The sequence below is a fragment of the Zonotrichia albicollis genome, chromosome 14 (assembly GCF_047830755.1).
Source record: "Zonotrichia albicollis isolate bZonAlb1 chromosome 14, bZonAlb1.hap1, whole genome shotgun sequence".
In the NCBI taxonomy this organism is placed as follows: domain Eukaryota; kingdom Metazoa; phylum Chordata; class Aves; order Passeriformes; family Passerellidae; genus Zonotrichia; species Zonotrichia albicollis.
The window spans coordinates 17,266,197-17,283,002 of record NC_133832.1 but is presented as its reverse complement, the minus strand read 5'-3'; the positions used below and the strand labels follow the sequence as shown (position 1 = coordinate 17,283,002).

Genomic DNA, 16,806 nt, shown 5'->3' with positions numbered 1-16,806 from the left:
AAGTTCTCCATTAAAATTAATAATATCATTTCTGGTTTCTCTTCAGCAGCTGATTTGAAATGGTAGATATATAATGGAGGGGAAAAATTAAATTCAAAGATAAATATTTCTATATTTTCCTTAGTGTAGGACTGTCAGACTCAAATATTGACCTTCAGAGTGTAGAGCTGGGTAATGATGAATTAAAGTCAGAGATCAAAATATCCTCAAGGAAGGAGTCAGGAAAAGCCCCTGGAGTCTGGTGTGGGATTCTGGCGGAGGATGCTGAGGGTGCAGCACAGATAAAGATTTATTCCTATAAAATGTGCCCAGGTTTGGGCAAACAAAAGCTGAGTATTCAGGAATGAAAGTTTCCAAAAGGGAGGAAAAATATCAATGGTTTGGTCTGAAGAATCAGGAACTCAAATTGTTTCACATTATCTTTGTGCTGGTGCTCACTGGCATGAGGAGCTGTAATTAGCATTCTTAATAAAGCCTTAAAACGTGGATTAGCCTGGAGAAATAAATCTATATTTAAATTATACTGAACTCACTGAGTTGTATGAATTTCATTTCAGGTAGAGAACCGAATGAAATCATTCCAGAGTTTTCCTGTAAGGATTTGTGAAGGATACTCAAAATATGGTCCATTTTAAAAGAAACATGGAATTTTGAAACAGAAAACATATACTGAAAACTTGAAGAAATAATCAAAAAGCATTAAGTGTCTGGATGACAGGAAGGACATAAACACCAGCCAGCATGGCTGGTCACAATGAATCATGTCAGAAAATTGTATTTCATTCTTTTTTTTCCAAGGTACCAAAGCTTACTGGGAGAAAAACATGAATTGTCAGAAGTCATCTCGCCTTCTGGATGACTTCTGACACTATTTCACGTGACATTTTCAGAACTGAGCTGGGATGGCAGGTTCTGAGTGAAATAAATACAAGAGGTGGGAATAACTGGTTTAGCCACGCTTGAAATCTGCCAGGGATTCAGTTCCAAAGGCAGAAAGGTGCTGAGAGAATTCCAGGCAAATCCTGCTCCTGATTCTGCTCCATGATTTTATTACAGAAAATCATGTGCTAGAAAGAGAGTTTAATTTTTGTTAATATTTAATTATTATTATGGGTAATTATAGTATATTGTATGGGTTTTTTCCTTGCTATTGTCATAGCAAGAAAAAACTTTTTTGGGAACAGAATTTAAATTCAGAGAGGGAACAGAATCTAAATTCAGAGAGGCATCTTTGCCCTTTTCTCACTAAACTTTGGGGAATTTTTTATTTTTCAAAGAGCTGCTCACACTTCTGTTCAAATAATTACCTGAGTGAAACGCAGGGGAGGAAATGACAGGTAACAGCAAGATTTTTCTCAATCCTAAGAAACCCAGGACTCAAAAATGGTGTGTGGAGGTACAATTTCATCTTTTCTGTAATCAGATTTGATGGCATGAGTTTTGTGATTCATTCCAGGCCTACAATTCTTTAAATTTCTGAATTATGTTAAATTAATTTTCTGTCATAATGGAGAACTCTTCACAGTAATCAGCAGAGCACTCTTCATTAATCAGTATACAAAGGATAAATCCAGATTTCCTCATTATTTAATTAGAATGCAATAACACATAAATGCCATTTATTTGCCATATCGTTTTTAAAATTCAGTGTTTTATTAAACCTCATTCAGTGTGGCCAAAACCAAGAAGCAAACCTGATGATGACGAAGCTTAGAAGCACAATATTGCATGAAAACAAGATGATTTATTTGAGTATTTTAATTTTGTTGGTGTAGATGAGGCTATTATTTACATTTTTGAGGTTATTATTTACATTTTTATGGCGACCACTTCCCGGGTGTTTGTTGAATGTGCCTGTTTGAGATGCTGTGATATTGGAGAAATTCAGTTTAATCAAGTTCATTGTTGGTGTCATTTATAGGTTTGGGTTTGGGGGGTCCTCCCTGTGCTCTGCAAACCCCACCAGTCCCAGATTCTGGATTTCAGGGGCTCCAGCTCAGTGGGATGTGCTGGAGCTGTGCCCAGGCAAAACTGCAACCCCACCAGTTCAGCTGGTTTGTGCAGAAATATTTCCAGTGCAGATCATCATTTTTCTTTTCTCTCTTTTTATTTATTGCTTATTTAAAAGTGCAGCTCAGCCCCTTTCCCCAGCCAGCCCCACCCTGCTCTGCCCCTCTGGCTGCTGAGAAAAACTCTTTTCCTGCAAAAATCCCAGCATCTATCACAGCTAAACCCCAGCAGCTGGCTGAGAAATTAAAATATTTCCGTTAGAAAATAAGAGAGAAAAATTTAGAAGCCGTTTCTGAACACAGATAAAATAATGATAAAGTTGTATTAGTGTATTAATTGATGCTGAAACGATTTTAGCACATCAGTAACTGTCCCAGCCCCTGGCTTGAAATTTCTGCTGGAGTCATCTTCATTTTTTATTCTTTATTGTGGTTTTTAGGGTATGGGTGAAAAGATTTGTCCTAAAAGAGTATGGGAAATTGTTGATGACTGCTGAGGTCAATAACATTATTGTGAGGTTTTAATAATGATAGAAAATGATGTAGCAAATGAAGAAATAAAAAATTCAGATCTATATTTTTTTCAGTTAACAGAGAAAATCCTGACTTCCCAACTAAACTGAAAGCTCTGACAATTCCTTTAGAGTTTGGAGCTCTTGAAATGCCTGGTTTTAGCAATTTTTATTGCCAAGGCTAGCACAAACTGTCCACTTGTCTCAGTCAGGGTTAGTTAAAATAACTTTTCCCATTTGGGATTAGAAGTGTAAATGTGCATTTCATGAACTGCAAACCACTTTTAGCTCGTTTGAGTTTTGTTCTTCCCCCAGACATGATGATATACAGACAGATGTCAGCATGATTCATAGCAGGATGAATTTGGGTTAGGATATTTTGAATGCCCCCAGGAATAGAAATCAGGGATTTGTTGGGGTAATTCCAGTGGGAAATGGGAGCTGCACCCAAACTGCAGAGCCCTGAGCCCTCTGTGCCTTCTCTCGGCTGTGGCCACTCTGATTTGGAGGTACAAAGATGAGTCAGTCCAAACATCTCCTCAGGAAGGTGCTTCCCTTTGGAAATTGTATATTTATTATTTTTAACAGAGGAATTACAAAGTTATTTTCCAGTCTCTGCAGATTAGTGTGTGAAATCTCTTGATTGTTGATATACTTTTTCCACTGTTGAAAGATCTCATGTCTACAGAAGGGTTTTATGCTCGTTGTTTTATGCAGATAATTGAGAAATTGAATAATCCTACGTACATAGAAAGGAGTCTCTAATGGTTCTCATCCTGGTACAGAACTAATCTGAACATAAAACTTTGCTATGAACGTTCTAAAAATTACTTAAAAACCCTTATTATTGTGGCATAGAAATTGGAGCTATAGCAATATCCAATCAGCCTGGAGAGAACCCTGCCTGCACAGCCTGTTTTATTTAATAGAAATGTTTCCATATTCAGGGGTGAAGTGAAATCATTTCAATTAATGCCAGTTTAAATCACCATTCAAGAACATTATCCTCCAGGAGAATTAATACAGTTCATTTCATTTACATTATAAAATAAAGAGTAACTGAGTGAAACCTTTCAGGTAAAAGGATAGGAGTATTTTATATATTATTATCTTAAAATTGTCCTTTGTTCTGGTAATGCCAGGTGGTCACTGCAAAGCATGAATTCCAAACTCACATTTGTAGTACGTGATTGTGTTGGAGGGAAATTAAAAGTGAAGGAGAAACTCATTGAGGTTGAGTATTTCCTGCTCAACTTCCTGGGAACAAGTGATAATCTTTCTAAAGAACAAAAATTATATGACCAGAAGGCATGATACAGCATGATTCTGAGCTGTCAGAATGCACAAAATGAAAAATAATGGCTTAATGCTGGATCTCAGCCCGTGGCATTTTTCTTTAGAGGACATAGAAAACAAAATACAGGCCAATGGCAAGAGGAACTGGCTTTCACTCAAAGCCAAGCTATTGCCAGATGAAGCTAATTAACTCCAGTTTGTTCCTTCATTAAGCACTTCTCAGAAAGAATCCTGATGGGAAGGGGAAGAAGACCCAGCTTTATTCTGTCCCTTTTGACTGATATTGGGAAAAGTGGAGCAGAGAGGAGCAAAGGGAGATCCAAGTACAAGAAAAAAAGAAATGTGAAGTGGTTGTGCCCGCAGTGAGCAGAGCTTTGAAAGGCAGAGAGCAACAGTCCCAGTCGCAATTATCCCTGCCCCTGCCAACCTGAGCCTCGCAGCTCATCAGGGATGGACCCTGCTGGGAGATTTCTGCAGATCTCTCGGTTTATTAAACCTCAAACCACTCATGCCTTCATACGTGCTTCTCACCTCTTTTTTGTTTTTCGTCAAAGGAAAAGTCACGCCATTCTTGGGCTTCTCATGACCATTTCATTTTTTACATTTTTCCTTTCCTGCATTTAGCTGGATCCTCGCTAACAAATAACAAGACTTATCACGCTTTCCCCTTCAAGTGAAACACGATCCCCTAGATGAAGGCACCACTTCAAATTTCATTTTGCTGTATGAGACACCCCCAGTCACGTAAAAGTCTCCAGGCTTGTTCCAAAATATCTCCTGACCTGATTCAGCTGATCTGCTGGATACCTCATTCAAAGCTAGACACTACTGCACTGGGGAGAAAAAAAGTGATTTTTAACCTATTTAGCCCTGTCATAATCACAAATTTATTAGAAATGAGGGAAATAGGATGTGTTAAAGGTCTGGGCAGCCTCACAGGTAGAAATCAGAGATGAGAAGTAGAGTGAAGTTTTCTATTCTGTTTGAAGGTTTTGTAAGCCACCTAACTTTATCTGTGATCAATTCTCTCCTTCTCTTAATTGTGCAATTACACCCTGAGAGAGTTTCCCTGTGTTAAAGCCAAATATTTCTGTGTGTCCCTGGGTACAGATATGCTGATACCAAAGTACTCTCCAAAGCCAGTTGTTATCTTCTGAGCTTCTGTGTCAGAAAATATAACTCAAACCTGGGTCTGGAAAGAAATTCAAATAAATTAGCATGCTGTATTCATTTCTGGCTCAATTGAGGGCATTTTCTTTCAAGTCAGCACAAGCAAACCAGCATGTTGTGAATGCCTTTCCATGTTTACTGGCGGGAATTTTGAATGTTATAAATTATGCAGACTATTGTGCGTTAGCTCCTGCTCTTACCTTTGCTCACTGACTTGCACTTTTTAACACCTGAGAAATATTTTAGCATTTATTATTATTTTATCATTGCCAATGTCAGAAATAATATCCACTGAACATCTCCTGTGCTAGCTCAGAAAAGAAGGGAGTTGAGGCAGCACCTTACAGGAATTATGCAGACTATTGTGCGTTAGCTCCTGCTCTTACCTTTGCTCACTGACTTGCACTTTTTAACACCTGAGAAATATTTTAGCATTTATTATTATTTTATCATTGCCAATGTCAGAAATAATATCCACTGAACATCTCCTGTGCTAGCTCAGAAAAGAAGGGAGTTGAGGCAGCACCTTACAGGAATTCCTTAGTGAGGAAATCTCTGTGGGTGAGCCCACAGCACCTTTGTTAGACAGAGAGAGAATTGTCTTTACAATCTTTACAGACAGAACATTAGGGCTGCTTTAATTTGACACTCTCAGGTGTATTTACCAGTATTTCTGACAACCTGGCTTAATAAAAGCTGTTCTCTCAAGGCCATTAGTGACTTGGCATTTATCTGGACAGATAATAGTGATAACTTGCTCCAACAAGCCAAGGTTTGTGTCAGCCTCACTCACTGTAATTGAATCTGAATAAAAATATGAAATCTAAATAAATGTAGCACATGAAACCAAAAGAAAAACAAAGAAAAGCTAAAAGAGTGTAATTGATATGAACTGTGAAAAATATTGCTTATATTGTTATTATTATTATTACAGGGTTTTTTTCCCCAGAGTGCCAGTAGTAATCACTAGGCTGGAGAGAGGCAAATTTCCATTGTAATGTGGTTATACAAATAATAACACAGCGGTTTTATTGCATTTATTCATAAAATATTGTCCTTCCAGTCCTGAATTTATTACTTTTTAAATTGTGTTAAAGTCAGGTTTGGATTCCCTTTTATTGAAAAATTTTAAAGAAACTTTAAGCAGCTGAGGAGTAAGTGGGCTCTGTTTGAGAGAGGAAGGGAGAGGCACATTTGGGGGCATCCCATGGGAGCTTCCTCCCAAGGAACTTCATTGGCATTTTGTCCCACCAAGCCACTCTGCATCTCTTTTTTTAGCAGAAAATTGGGAATCCTTTAAGTGAATAAAACAAATGAAGTCCTCCCATCCTGCAAGGTTCTGAAATGCTCTGACATGGAGACAGAGCTTTCCTGAGCATCTGTGCTAAATGAACACTGCAAAAGAGGTTTCCCTAGCAACTCAAACCATATGTAATAGCTTAAAATAGCTTTTCTCCAACTCCTAGGATTTCTTAGTGGTTTGCTCACAGTTTCCATTTAAATCAAGGTATATTTGCCCTGTTCAAAAAGGTTCTTCATTTTCCCAACTTCTGTTAAAATGAACAGGGTTTGGAAATGCTCATTTCTTGTCAGAAGGTCTCCTTTCCTCTTAACTTGTGACTTATCAGGTAAACTGAAGCATGGCAGAGGGTGGCTGTCCACTTTCTCAAATGTGTTGCCTTTGTTTGCTGTTCAAAACATTTTATTGGAATATATTGGTTTCTAATATTTTTATAATGGGAATTCCCAGCAGGCTTTGACTTCTGTGATGTCAGTACAATGAGAAGATAATCTGTGCAACTCTGAAATATAATGGATCTCTCATAGTGTACATGAATTCCATTTGCTTTGCAAAGCTGTGTGCAGCAAATCTGGATGTTTGAAAAGCCTGCTCAGTTCCTGTGGTATCCCCAGGAAAATGCTCTTTTACATGAGGGAACTGTGATACCAAGAGCCTGAGGTATTTGCTCTGAGATAATAAAAGAAGCAGGCAACAAATCTGAGACATAAACCATATCTTGATTTTCAGATCCTGGTCATGAGGCTAAAAATTTAGGCTGAGAACACTTGAATTTGATTAAATCAAATGTTAATATCCAGGTAAAAAATTTAGATTCTTGTCCCAAGGTTTTCAAAATATGTACAACAAAACTGAAGGAAGGGCCAGGTATCAGCCATTGCTTTCCTTTCCTATAAAAATGTTTCTTTGGCCTAAATGTGTTTTAGTGGAGAATGTGATGAACTTTTTATCCTGTAAAGCAGCATGAGAATACAGTGCCTATGTCCTGACAAAACACTTTGAAACTGCATTTATTTAGATAAATTTAAATATTAATATATCAATATTATAAATATTAATATAATAAATATTACTATATTAATATAAATATTAATATAATAAATATTAAACCTGAAATGAAGGCAGGATGTTCCTATAAACACTTCTAGTTCTCCTTTTGTTCCCTGGGAGCAGCAGACAGGTTTTAGTGAAATATCCTGACCTGTCCCATAGGATGGAAACAACTACTACCCTGAAATCAAAGGTGTTTCAAGCTAAGAATTCTTGGATGGGCAGAATTTTTGTGAAGAGCCAGGATCTCTGGTCTTGTTCTAGCTGGTTTAATTTGGTTTGAATTGAGGTTTTACTGTTGATCATTTGGAAAAGGAGGGAAGGGGTTGGTCTGGAGCAGATTTGCTGCCCCAGCAGGGTGGGAATTTCCAGTTTGTGTTGATGGAGTCACTGGGGGGGATCTGATGTCACAGAGGTTAAATTTGGTTAAAACTTTGTTTTAGAGATTATTTTCTTTATGTTTATATCCTGTATTTCAGCTCTTTCTGTGAATCTCCACAGTACTTCAGCTTCATTTTTAATTCTTTCACCCTGCACACCAACAGGTGCACAAGTAAGCCAGTGTTATTTAATTGCCTGGTATAATCAGTCTCTAAATACATTAGGGAATTATTTTATTCCAGCAGAATGAAAGGAGCTAAACCAAACAGGTCTAGTTTAGTTGGGCAAATTTAGCTGCTTGATTACAGCAAATAAATCCCTTTATTTTTTAAATGTGTAGGATTTTAGTATTTTCCTCAGTGCAATATTCCAAAGGAAACAATTCAGCCACAAACCAAGGGTGAAAATAAATAGTTTCTTTCTGTCTGGCTCTAACTTTGAAACCCTCTCCTGCTTTTCCCAGAATGTTTCACCAACCATTTCATTTCTTGTTGATCTTTCAGTTGCAAAATCTCAGTGGGTCTGTAAAAACTGCTCTGCATTGGGCACATGTGTTTAATCATCTCCTTAACTTTTTCTGGAGACATTAAGAAGTGATTTTAAGAACAGTAATAACTCTTTAAAAAGTCATTTAACAGCTGTCTTTGCTGAGAGCAAGCTCTGTGGAGTGAAAATGAGAAGATAATTGAATCATAAAAAAAATTGTTTTGAAATGACGGGAATTGTCCTAGATTGTTAAATTACTATTAAATGGCATTTTTTTCCCTTGCCAGTAATAATTCATCTTTGAAAGCTAGGCTTGTTAAATGTAGGCCTGTAAAATAGTGTGTGTTTTCTAGTAAATCAGATTATTTCTCATTATAGACTTCTTGGTGGGTAGACAGGGTTAGACTTGATGACATCCATGGCTCCTTTTCAGCTTAAATTCTCCTATGAGTCTATTTATCTAGCTATGAAAAAAAAATAATATTTTTGAATAAATATCCAGTCCTTCCACAGGGTGAACATAAAATTAAATTCAAAATACAATTCTTCTCATTCCTTTCATCTTTAATAGCTGTTTCAACCCACTTCAATACCCCATTTTTTTGCTTTCTTCAGAAGATGTCATAATAGAAGGTGAGAGCAGGAATACATCCCAGGGATGCCTTTGAGACATTGTGATTCTAATTTCTGTACCAAGAGCTTTTGTATGAGGTCACAGCATTGGTTTAGTCAGAATTAATTCATTGGTCACTGTTCAGTGCATTTGCTCTTGGCCTCAAAAGGCCTGGTCCTCTTTGTGAATTATCAGCTGCTGGGAAAAACATAAAAAGGTGATTTTCCTCTTAGATTTTAATCCTGCATCAGATACCACTTACTATAACTTTATAGATTTTCCACACTTAGCAAACATTAGATATCAAATTTTCTTGGTTACCCCCAGCTACCCTCTTTCAACCAGTTGTGAGTGAATTTCCATAAAATGATGTCCCTCCTGACCCCTCTAAAATCAGCCACAAACATCTTAAACAATCCAGTTTCCACTCATATTTTGACCTTTAGCTAAAGATCATTGTTAGAAGAAAATTAGTTTTTGCTTGTCCTTGAGGTAACAAGGGAGCATTTTGTTTGTCCATTGCAGGCTTGCAGAAAATCATCTTTTTAAAACACACTGCTGGAATTGATATGAAAGTGTTATAAATGCTATGGAAACTGGAAAATTCTCCACAAGACACAAACATAATTTCTTTTCCTTGTTGCTACTTCTTGCCAAGTTATACAGTGTAAAATCCATATAATTATTCTTTCTAAGCACTTAGAAACATAACTTAAGTCAACAAGAATTTGCCAAGAATAACATGTCAAAGTAAACTGAAGTGCCTCATTAACAGCTTTTACTAGAAATTATGGAGAACAGAGAAGAAATAGTTGTCATGTATACCTTGAACTTAAGAGTATTATTTTTCAGTGGGTTATATCAGATAGTGCAAAGTTCAGCCTCCAGGACTGTCTGGAGTTACCCATTTTGGAACAAGGGTGAAACTGGTTTGAAATCATGCCATTAAATTATCAATGGCAAATGGCTCTAAATTATCAATGGCATTAAATTATCACTGACAAATAGGAAGATAAATTATACTGGGTTCCTAAGGAACTTAGCACTGAAGCTCCTCTATATCTTCTCATAAATTTTCTAAATTAATTGAAAAATGAAATCTTTGATATTATGTATTACAATTGGAGCTCAAGCTGCGAAGAGCTTCGTGTATGGTGGGGAATTGGATCAGAACTCAATATTAAATCACTAAATCAGGGTTATAAAATCAGAACTGAATCTCAGCTGAGCCAGTTGGAGACATTATCTGATAAACACAAGATGGAATTTATTTGTGCAAAGGGCTGCTTTTGGGAACAAATAACTGCAAAAATGTACAGATGGTTTGGGAACAGGCCCCTGGCACAGAGGCAGGAGCTCCACATGAATCACAAGGCCGGCACGAGCAGCAGCACCACATTGGTGATAAGGGAAAAACAACTTCTGAGGACATTCCAGCAGATTTGAGTCAGGATGACACAGAAGGAATCCAGCTCTCCCCTAGGACTGCCAGATCCAACAGGAGCACATCCAGCTCTGCCCACTGAGTGCAGACAGAGCTCTGGGCACAGGCAATGGAATATCAGAGCTGTAGGGAGGCGTTCTGGGACCAGACTGCACAAACTGCAGCTCTTCAGACCTGCAGCAATTGTCAAACATAAGCCATAAGCAAAGGGTGTCAACAAGGAAAGTGTGGCAATAAGAAGAATAAGGAAAACAATATGTATATTATACAATGAGTGTGTGTGTATATATATATGTATATAGGTAGGTATATATAAATATACTAAAAAAAAAAAAAATATATATATATATATATATATATATATATATATATATATATATATATATATATATATATATATATATATATATGCACTCATGGGGAAAGACCAAGGCATTAATGAGCTTAATTTGTACTGTAGACAAGCAAGGAAGCACCTAAACCTAGTTGGTCCAGCTTTCTGACTTGAAATGCAGTCTGACTACATGTCCAGCATTCTTTATCAAGCTTCTAAAATACTTACTTGTTAAACTTAAATTTTTTTGAAAGTTTTTTCAAAATGCTTTAGTTTCAGTGAAAACAAAATTGGAGGAGTTCTGTTTTAAGAAATAAGGACTGCCATGATGTGAGATGTGGAATTTTCATTTCTAAACTTTACCTTGGGCATCAGAGATTGTTCATGGAACTGAATTCTTACCATGACAGGGAAGCAATGTGGGGATGTTTATCCTTTATCACCTTCTCTGCCCAGGGCACACCTCAGTCCTCCCTTTCACTGCTGCCTTGGGATGCATTATCAGCCATTCCTGTGCTCCACTGTTTATTTGGGTACCCAGAACTCCACTCACAGTGCCAAAAGCTCTCTCAGTCTGGTTTGACCAGCGGCTTCACAGGATAACTCATATCTTCCATTTTCACCAGGAAAATTATCACCTGTTTTTCTTTATTTCACACTGGAGTGGGAGCCAAGGCTGTCATCTGCTACTGGAGGTAAAAGCAGAATTCAAGGGAAAACCCTCAGACAGGGGAAATATTCTGAAATAGTCATGTACATGTGTGTGTGTTTGTGTGTGTGCCAGAGACAGTGAAGAAAATAATCTCATAGTTATTTCCATATGTCTACCAGAACTAAAAAGCATGAATTTTCAAGCCTTGAGATGAACTATCAAAATAGCTGTACATCAAAAATAGCCCCCACAGAACAGGATTGCCTTTGGGAGGAGGCACCTCCCAAGTATCTGTTTCCATGTGCATCAGTAATGACTGTTTGGATTACAACATCAAAAGATACTATTAGAATTAATTAGAAATATATTTTGTCTCATGTGGGAAATTAGACAACATTTGTCCTAAAATTTGTCCCAAGCCAGAGTTTGTCAGCAATTTTTCAGCCACATAATTAGAAAAAAAGATGCAGAAGAGAAAAATGGTGAATGGATGCTCCATTTACTATTGAAATCCAATTGCCTTTGGGCAACTATGAAACACTTAAGCAGCACACGAGGTCTGCAATAGCACACTTGTGGAATCACAAACCTGGCAGGCACGCAGGAAGGGATGTGGTAATGTGGCGTGATGTTAATAAATGCTGGGCACAGGGCTCTCATGGAGAAGTCAATATCTGTAAGCCTAAAAATTATTAAGATAAGTAATTGAAGTCATTTAATATAAAAATTATTCTCTTTTTGAGATTTCAGTGCCTTGTCAGTCTGTGTGTGCACACAGATGTCCATGGGGAGCACACAAAGCTTCTGTTGACTGTCAGGATCTAACAACAAATCCTCCCAGTGTGTGCTGCTGTGTCTGCATCACTGCCACACCACTTTCCTTGAAAGGAATGAAAATATTTCCTGTTCCCCCTGGCAGGGGAGCCTGAACCTCACAAGGTTCCAGCAGGATCAATCAGAGATGTCCCGAGTAGCTCAAGTGCTCATTTCCCCCAGCCCTGCCTGCTGAACCAGCCACAGGTGATTCCCCATGGGCTCTGACACACCTCACTCACTGCAGCTCCTCTTTAAGCCAAACCTGAAATCCCTGCAGGTGTTTTCCCTTCCTTGGCATGGTCATGTTGCACAGGGTTATCACCCCAGTAACATCAGAAAATGCTGCACTGGGAAAGGCACTCTACAAATGAAATAACTTGGTGGCTGTGCAGACTTTAGCTGATTTCTCTCTTTTCACCCAGGCAGAGGTCCCAGTTCTCATTCAAGGAGCAGATTGGTGAGAATCAGATGAGTCAGTAAATTAAGGTTGTCCGCTGTTTATCTTTTTGCCAAACTACAGATGTAACTCCCATAAGGATCTCAGAGCAGGTCAAGGCCCATCATTTCAGGTGCTCCTGGTTGAGCAGCACTGGGCCAGGCAGTCCCCAGGATGCTGAGAAACTTTCCTTACCCTTGTGCCAATAAACCATTTATTTATGGCCCAAAATGTGTTGGTTGACCACACATTATCTGGTTATGATTAGGACAAAACTAATGAGTTTTAATCACTTGAGCCTCATTTATTTTGTCACTTATCATGGGATATTCATATCATGGGATATTCAGGAGCAAGCCCATAGACCGGAGGGGTTTCTTTAAGTCTAGCACTATTTAATCTGGGGACAGGAATGCCAAAATGGGTTTAAGAAAGCAGAAATAAGAGTATTGATCACTGTGTTTGGTACTTTATTATTTGACTTTCCTCCTCAGTAACAACCCTTATTTCATCAAACCCCAGGGTGCTCTCTGTCCAGCATTCAGTCCTGAGCTTTGAGAGAAAGAAAGCTCAAATTTTTCTCAAGAAATTCAGAATATTCTTTTTTGCATTTCCAAAGTTTTCCATGGGAAGCATTTAACTCTAAGTAGAAACTGCTTTCATATTCTGCTAAGGGTTGAGGTATTGGTCAGATTCTCTCCCCTTTTTTACTATTTTGGATTTCCATGTGACATTCACCAGAGTCCTGCTTTAGATCCACCTAAAAATGGGATTTCTCCAGGCAGAGGAAAATCCACTGGTGGGAGAGAGAGCTGCTTTGAAGGTACAGAGCTTTGGTGATCTAAAAGGTGAATTTGTCTTTGGTGTCCTCAGGTGTGGGTGTGAAATTTGATCAATTGATATTTGAAATACCTGCACAGCTCCTGCTGTGGTGGCTCTGGCAGTGTGTGGGCTCAGGGGATCCTGCAAAAACCTGATTTTTGTGTGTCAATCACCAGCAGAGCCCATTAATTACCATTGATTGGGACTATCTGGAACTTCTAAAGGAAAAGGGGACCTGGAACGATGTAAAGGCACCATTTCAAAGATGAGACATTGTTTTGAAGAGATGAAAATACATTCATCTAGAATGAAGATATTCATGATATCTACATTCTAGATTTAGTTAATTGTAGGTATAAGGCTGCTTCTCCTTATTTCTTCTCTTCTACCCAAACAATTAATGTATTAATTAATGTGTGGCCTGTGCTGGATGCTGCAGGGGAGGGGAACAGAGCTTTACCTAATGATTTCTGTTGATACATATTTAAGAAATTTGAGCTATGTTGTCCTTCTTGGTCAGTTTTATTTTCTTGAAATAAATTTTAATTATAGAGAAACTCATAGCCATGAATCACTTTATAAGCAATTGATTACCAATTCAGCTTTTTAAGATGTATGTTAAAAGAGATTTTAATCTTCAACATGCAATGATGGCTTTTACTGAAGTCCTAAAGAAACCCACTAATTTGACTACAACAATATATGATATATGCAGGTCCAAAACTATCCTAAAAGCTGCAACTTCAAACAGCTCAAGAGCAGAACTGAAATTGGAATGGATATGAAGGTACAAAACTTCAGGAGGTCTTAGCAGAAACTTTATATATAGCTGGAGAAAATGTCACATCTTATTTTAGAAGGCAGTGGTTTATTACCTCCCAAACTGAACTGATCAGGGGTTTTTTACCTCCTTCTTCACATGGTGTAGAATCTTATTTGGATGAACAAGTGTTCCTTATTTTCTTCAAATTAAATCAATTTTCCTTCTAAGGTGTGTCTAAAACCACCTCTTTTTTAATTTCAGGAAATTTGTGCTATCATTTGAAATGTTGTACTAAGGGTTTGCTGTTTCCCCATTCCAAACCAGCCCCCCTGGAAACACTCAGAGCTCCCACAGCCCTTCCTCAGGGCTTTTATTCTGTCATGATTTTATCTGGTACCTACTGACTACTGGGACTGGTTTCCAAGTGACATTTTGGAATGCAGTTTTTGCTGTTCCATCTGCAGATGTTCCCCACAGCAGATGCACAACTTGAGAAATAATAACTGCTAAAAATATGCAAGCTGTCAGCTTGGTTTTTACTGAGAGAACTGTAACTTCAAGTGAGATAAATTTGTATCTAAATGCAATGCAATACATTTAAATTATGTCCAAAGACTGATAGCAATCTCATCAAACAGTGCAAACAATCATATCAAAAATGTTTGACTTGACTCCAAGGTGGGGAAAGGACTCAAGTCAAACATTTATGATATGATTGTTACAAAAATGTTGCTGGATAATCTAAAAATACTGACATGAGTTTTGAAAAAGAAAACATAAAAAAACTTAATTAATTAAGTGGTATTGACATTGTATTCTTTGTTATTCACAACTTAAAAATAGCTCTTCCTTTATGCTTACACCTCTAAGCTCTCATAGCTGTGATGTTTTTTTCTCCTGACCTTGCAGAAAAGATTTGTCTTAGCCTACTAAATAAGCTGTGAAAGTACTGGGATTTCAAGCAAACCTTTAAAAAAGCAAAGAATGATGCTTCCTTTCCACTAGGTTCAAGGTTAATTTTACTTGCCAGGAAGACAGTAAAAGAAAATCAGTGAGAAATCTGAGAGATCAATGGCAACCACAGAGCCCATGCACCTCCAGCAGCTCCCATTTGTCAAAGTTGCACCCATTGATAAAGTCAGAATGAGGACAGGATGTCAGGAGGCTCCTTTTTTTCATTGCACTCACACATAAATCAAGAGAAGAAATTGATATGCTGGGAATGTTGATGGAGCAAATTTGACAAACTGGCAGGTTGTATGCATATGGAAGAGTTATGGAAGGATGTACCTTAAGCAAAGATCACAATTTCATGACAATGTTTCTGTTCATTTTTCTGATGCAGAAGTGCTCCTTCTCTCTGAGTGTGGGTGTGCACAGACACAGAGTGAGATGAATGCACTAAGGAACTCTGGCTGAAAACAAAGACACTTTTAGGGAATAACTCGGAAGCAAGTCTGCCTTTCCAAGCGCACACTTCAAAACTCCTACCTCTCTGCAGATTCATCTGCATTTTGTTCTGTGATCATCTGCAGCTCCTGCGTGGTTTTACTTGACTCCTCTTTGCCGGAGTTTTCCTGGGTGCCGCTGTTTTTGCTGCTGTCCTCGCTGGAGCGCAGCTGCTCGATGAGGCTGTGCTGGTGCCAGCTGTGGATGGAGCGGTGGTGCCCCGGCGTGGGGCCGGGCACGGGGGCCAGGATGTTGTGGTGCACGGGGCTGCTGTTCTTCTTCAGCCCATTCCTGTCCCGAGAGTGGCTCTTCAGCCTGCTCTGCACCGGGGTGCCCCTGTGCTCGAAGCCTTCCTGCTGGTGGCAGCCCCCGGAGCCGGCGGAGCCCTGCGAGGGGTGGCTGAACCACCTCCAGCGGAGCCTCAGGATCTGCTTCACGTCAAACTCCTTCTTCCCGGACACTGACATGGTTTTTTTCCAGAGAGGAAAAAAAAAAAAAAAAAAAAAAAAAAAAAGACAAAAGCCTATTCTTTCAGGAAGGAAATGGATTCTTTGTTATCTCTTCTGTTTCAACTCCTCTTCTCAAGGAAAGGCAGCAGCAGAACAAACACGGGCAGCTCTGTGCCTCTCTCGTGATGAATGCACGGCGAGCGATGCCGAGCTGCTGTTAGCTGTATAGGTGGGAATCCATACTGACAGGATGATGAGGTCAGACCTTAAACAAGTAAATCAGCTTAGCACAGGAAAGCAGCGACCATAACACTCCCCAGCTGCCAGGCTTACACACTCGCAGCTCCACAGCGCGGCTCCCCATATATAACCCAGCCTCACATGATCCTCAGGGAGCCCGAGCTGCGCCTTAAGATGCAGGGGAGCACGCACAAATAGAGTGACAACACTTTCTGTCTATCTCAGGGCGTTCTCCATCCAGCCTGCTAATTAGCAGTGCTGCTTTTCACGGCGGATTTACAGAGAATGCTTCCAGGCGGGTTTTTGGTGGCGATTCGCTGGGAACTCTCCCGCGGCTCCTTAAGGGATTGCGTTTGTTTGTCTGGATGTGTAAAATTCCTACAAATGGCCTCGGTGTGGTAGCACTTACCTAAAGGAGAGGCAGCCTTTGGATGCATGCTGCAGGACTGGCTGTTTTCTCACCTACCGATGGGTTTCTCCATAGAATTGCAGGGCCAGGAGAGGAGAGGGAGGGAGCTCAGGAAAATCGGAGATGTGCTCCCTGAATGACTGGATCTGTGGCAAGCACAGTTTCCTGGCTGAGT

General features: G+C 39.0%; 1 protein-coding gene across 1 annotated transcript in view; it reads right to left on the bottom strand.

The window, feature by feature from the left end:
* KLHL4 (kelch like family member 4) overlaps positions 1-16,806 on the bottom strand; it is a 37,656-nt gene extending 20,850 nt beyond the window's left edge. Inside the window, exons 1-2 of the mRNA XM_026794274.2 lie at positions 16,632-16,806; positions 15,576-15,993 (exon numbers count right to left, since the gene is read on the bottom strand). Of these exons, the coding sequence (XP_026650075.2) occupies positions 15,576-15,993; positions 16,632-16,659 (446 nt within the window). The 5' untranslated portion in view covers positions 16,660-16,806. The remainder of the gene's footprint in view (positions 1-15,575; positions 15,994-16,631) is intronic.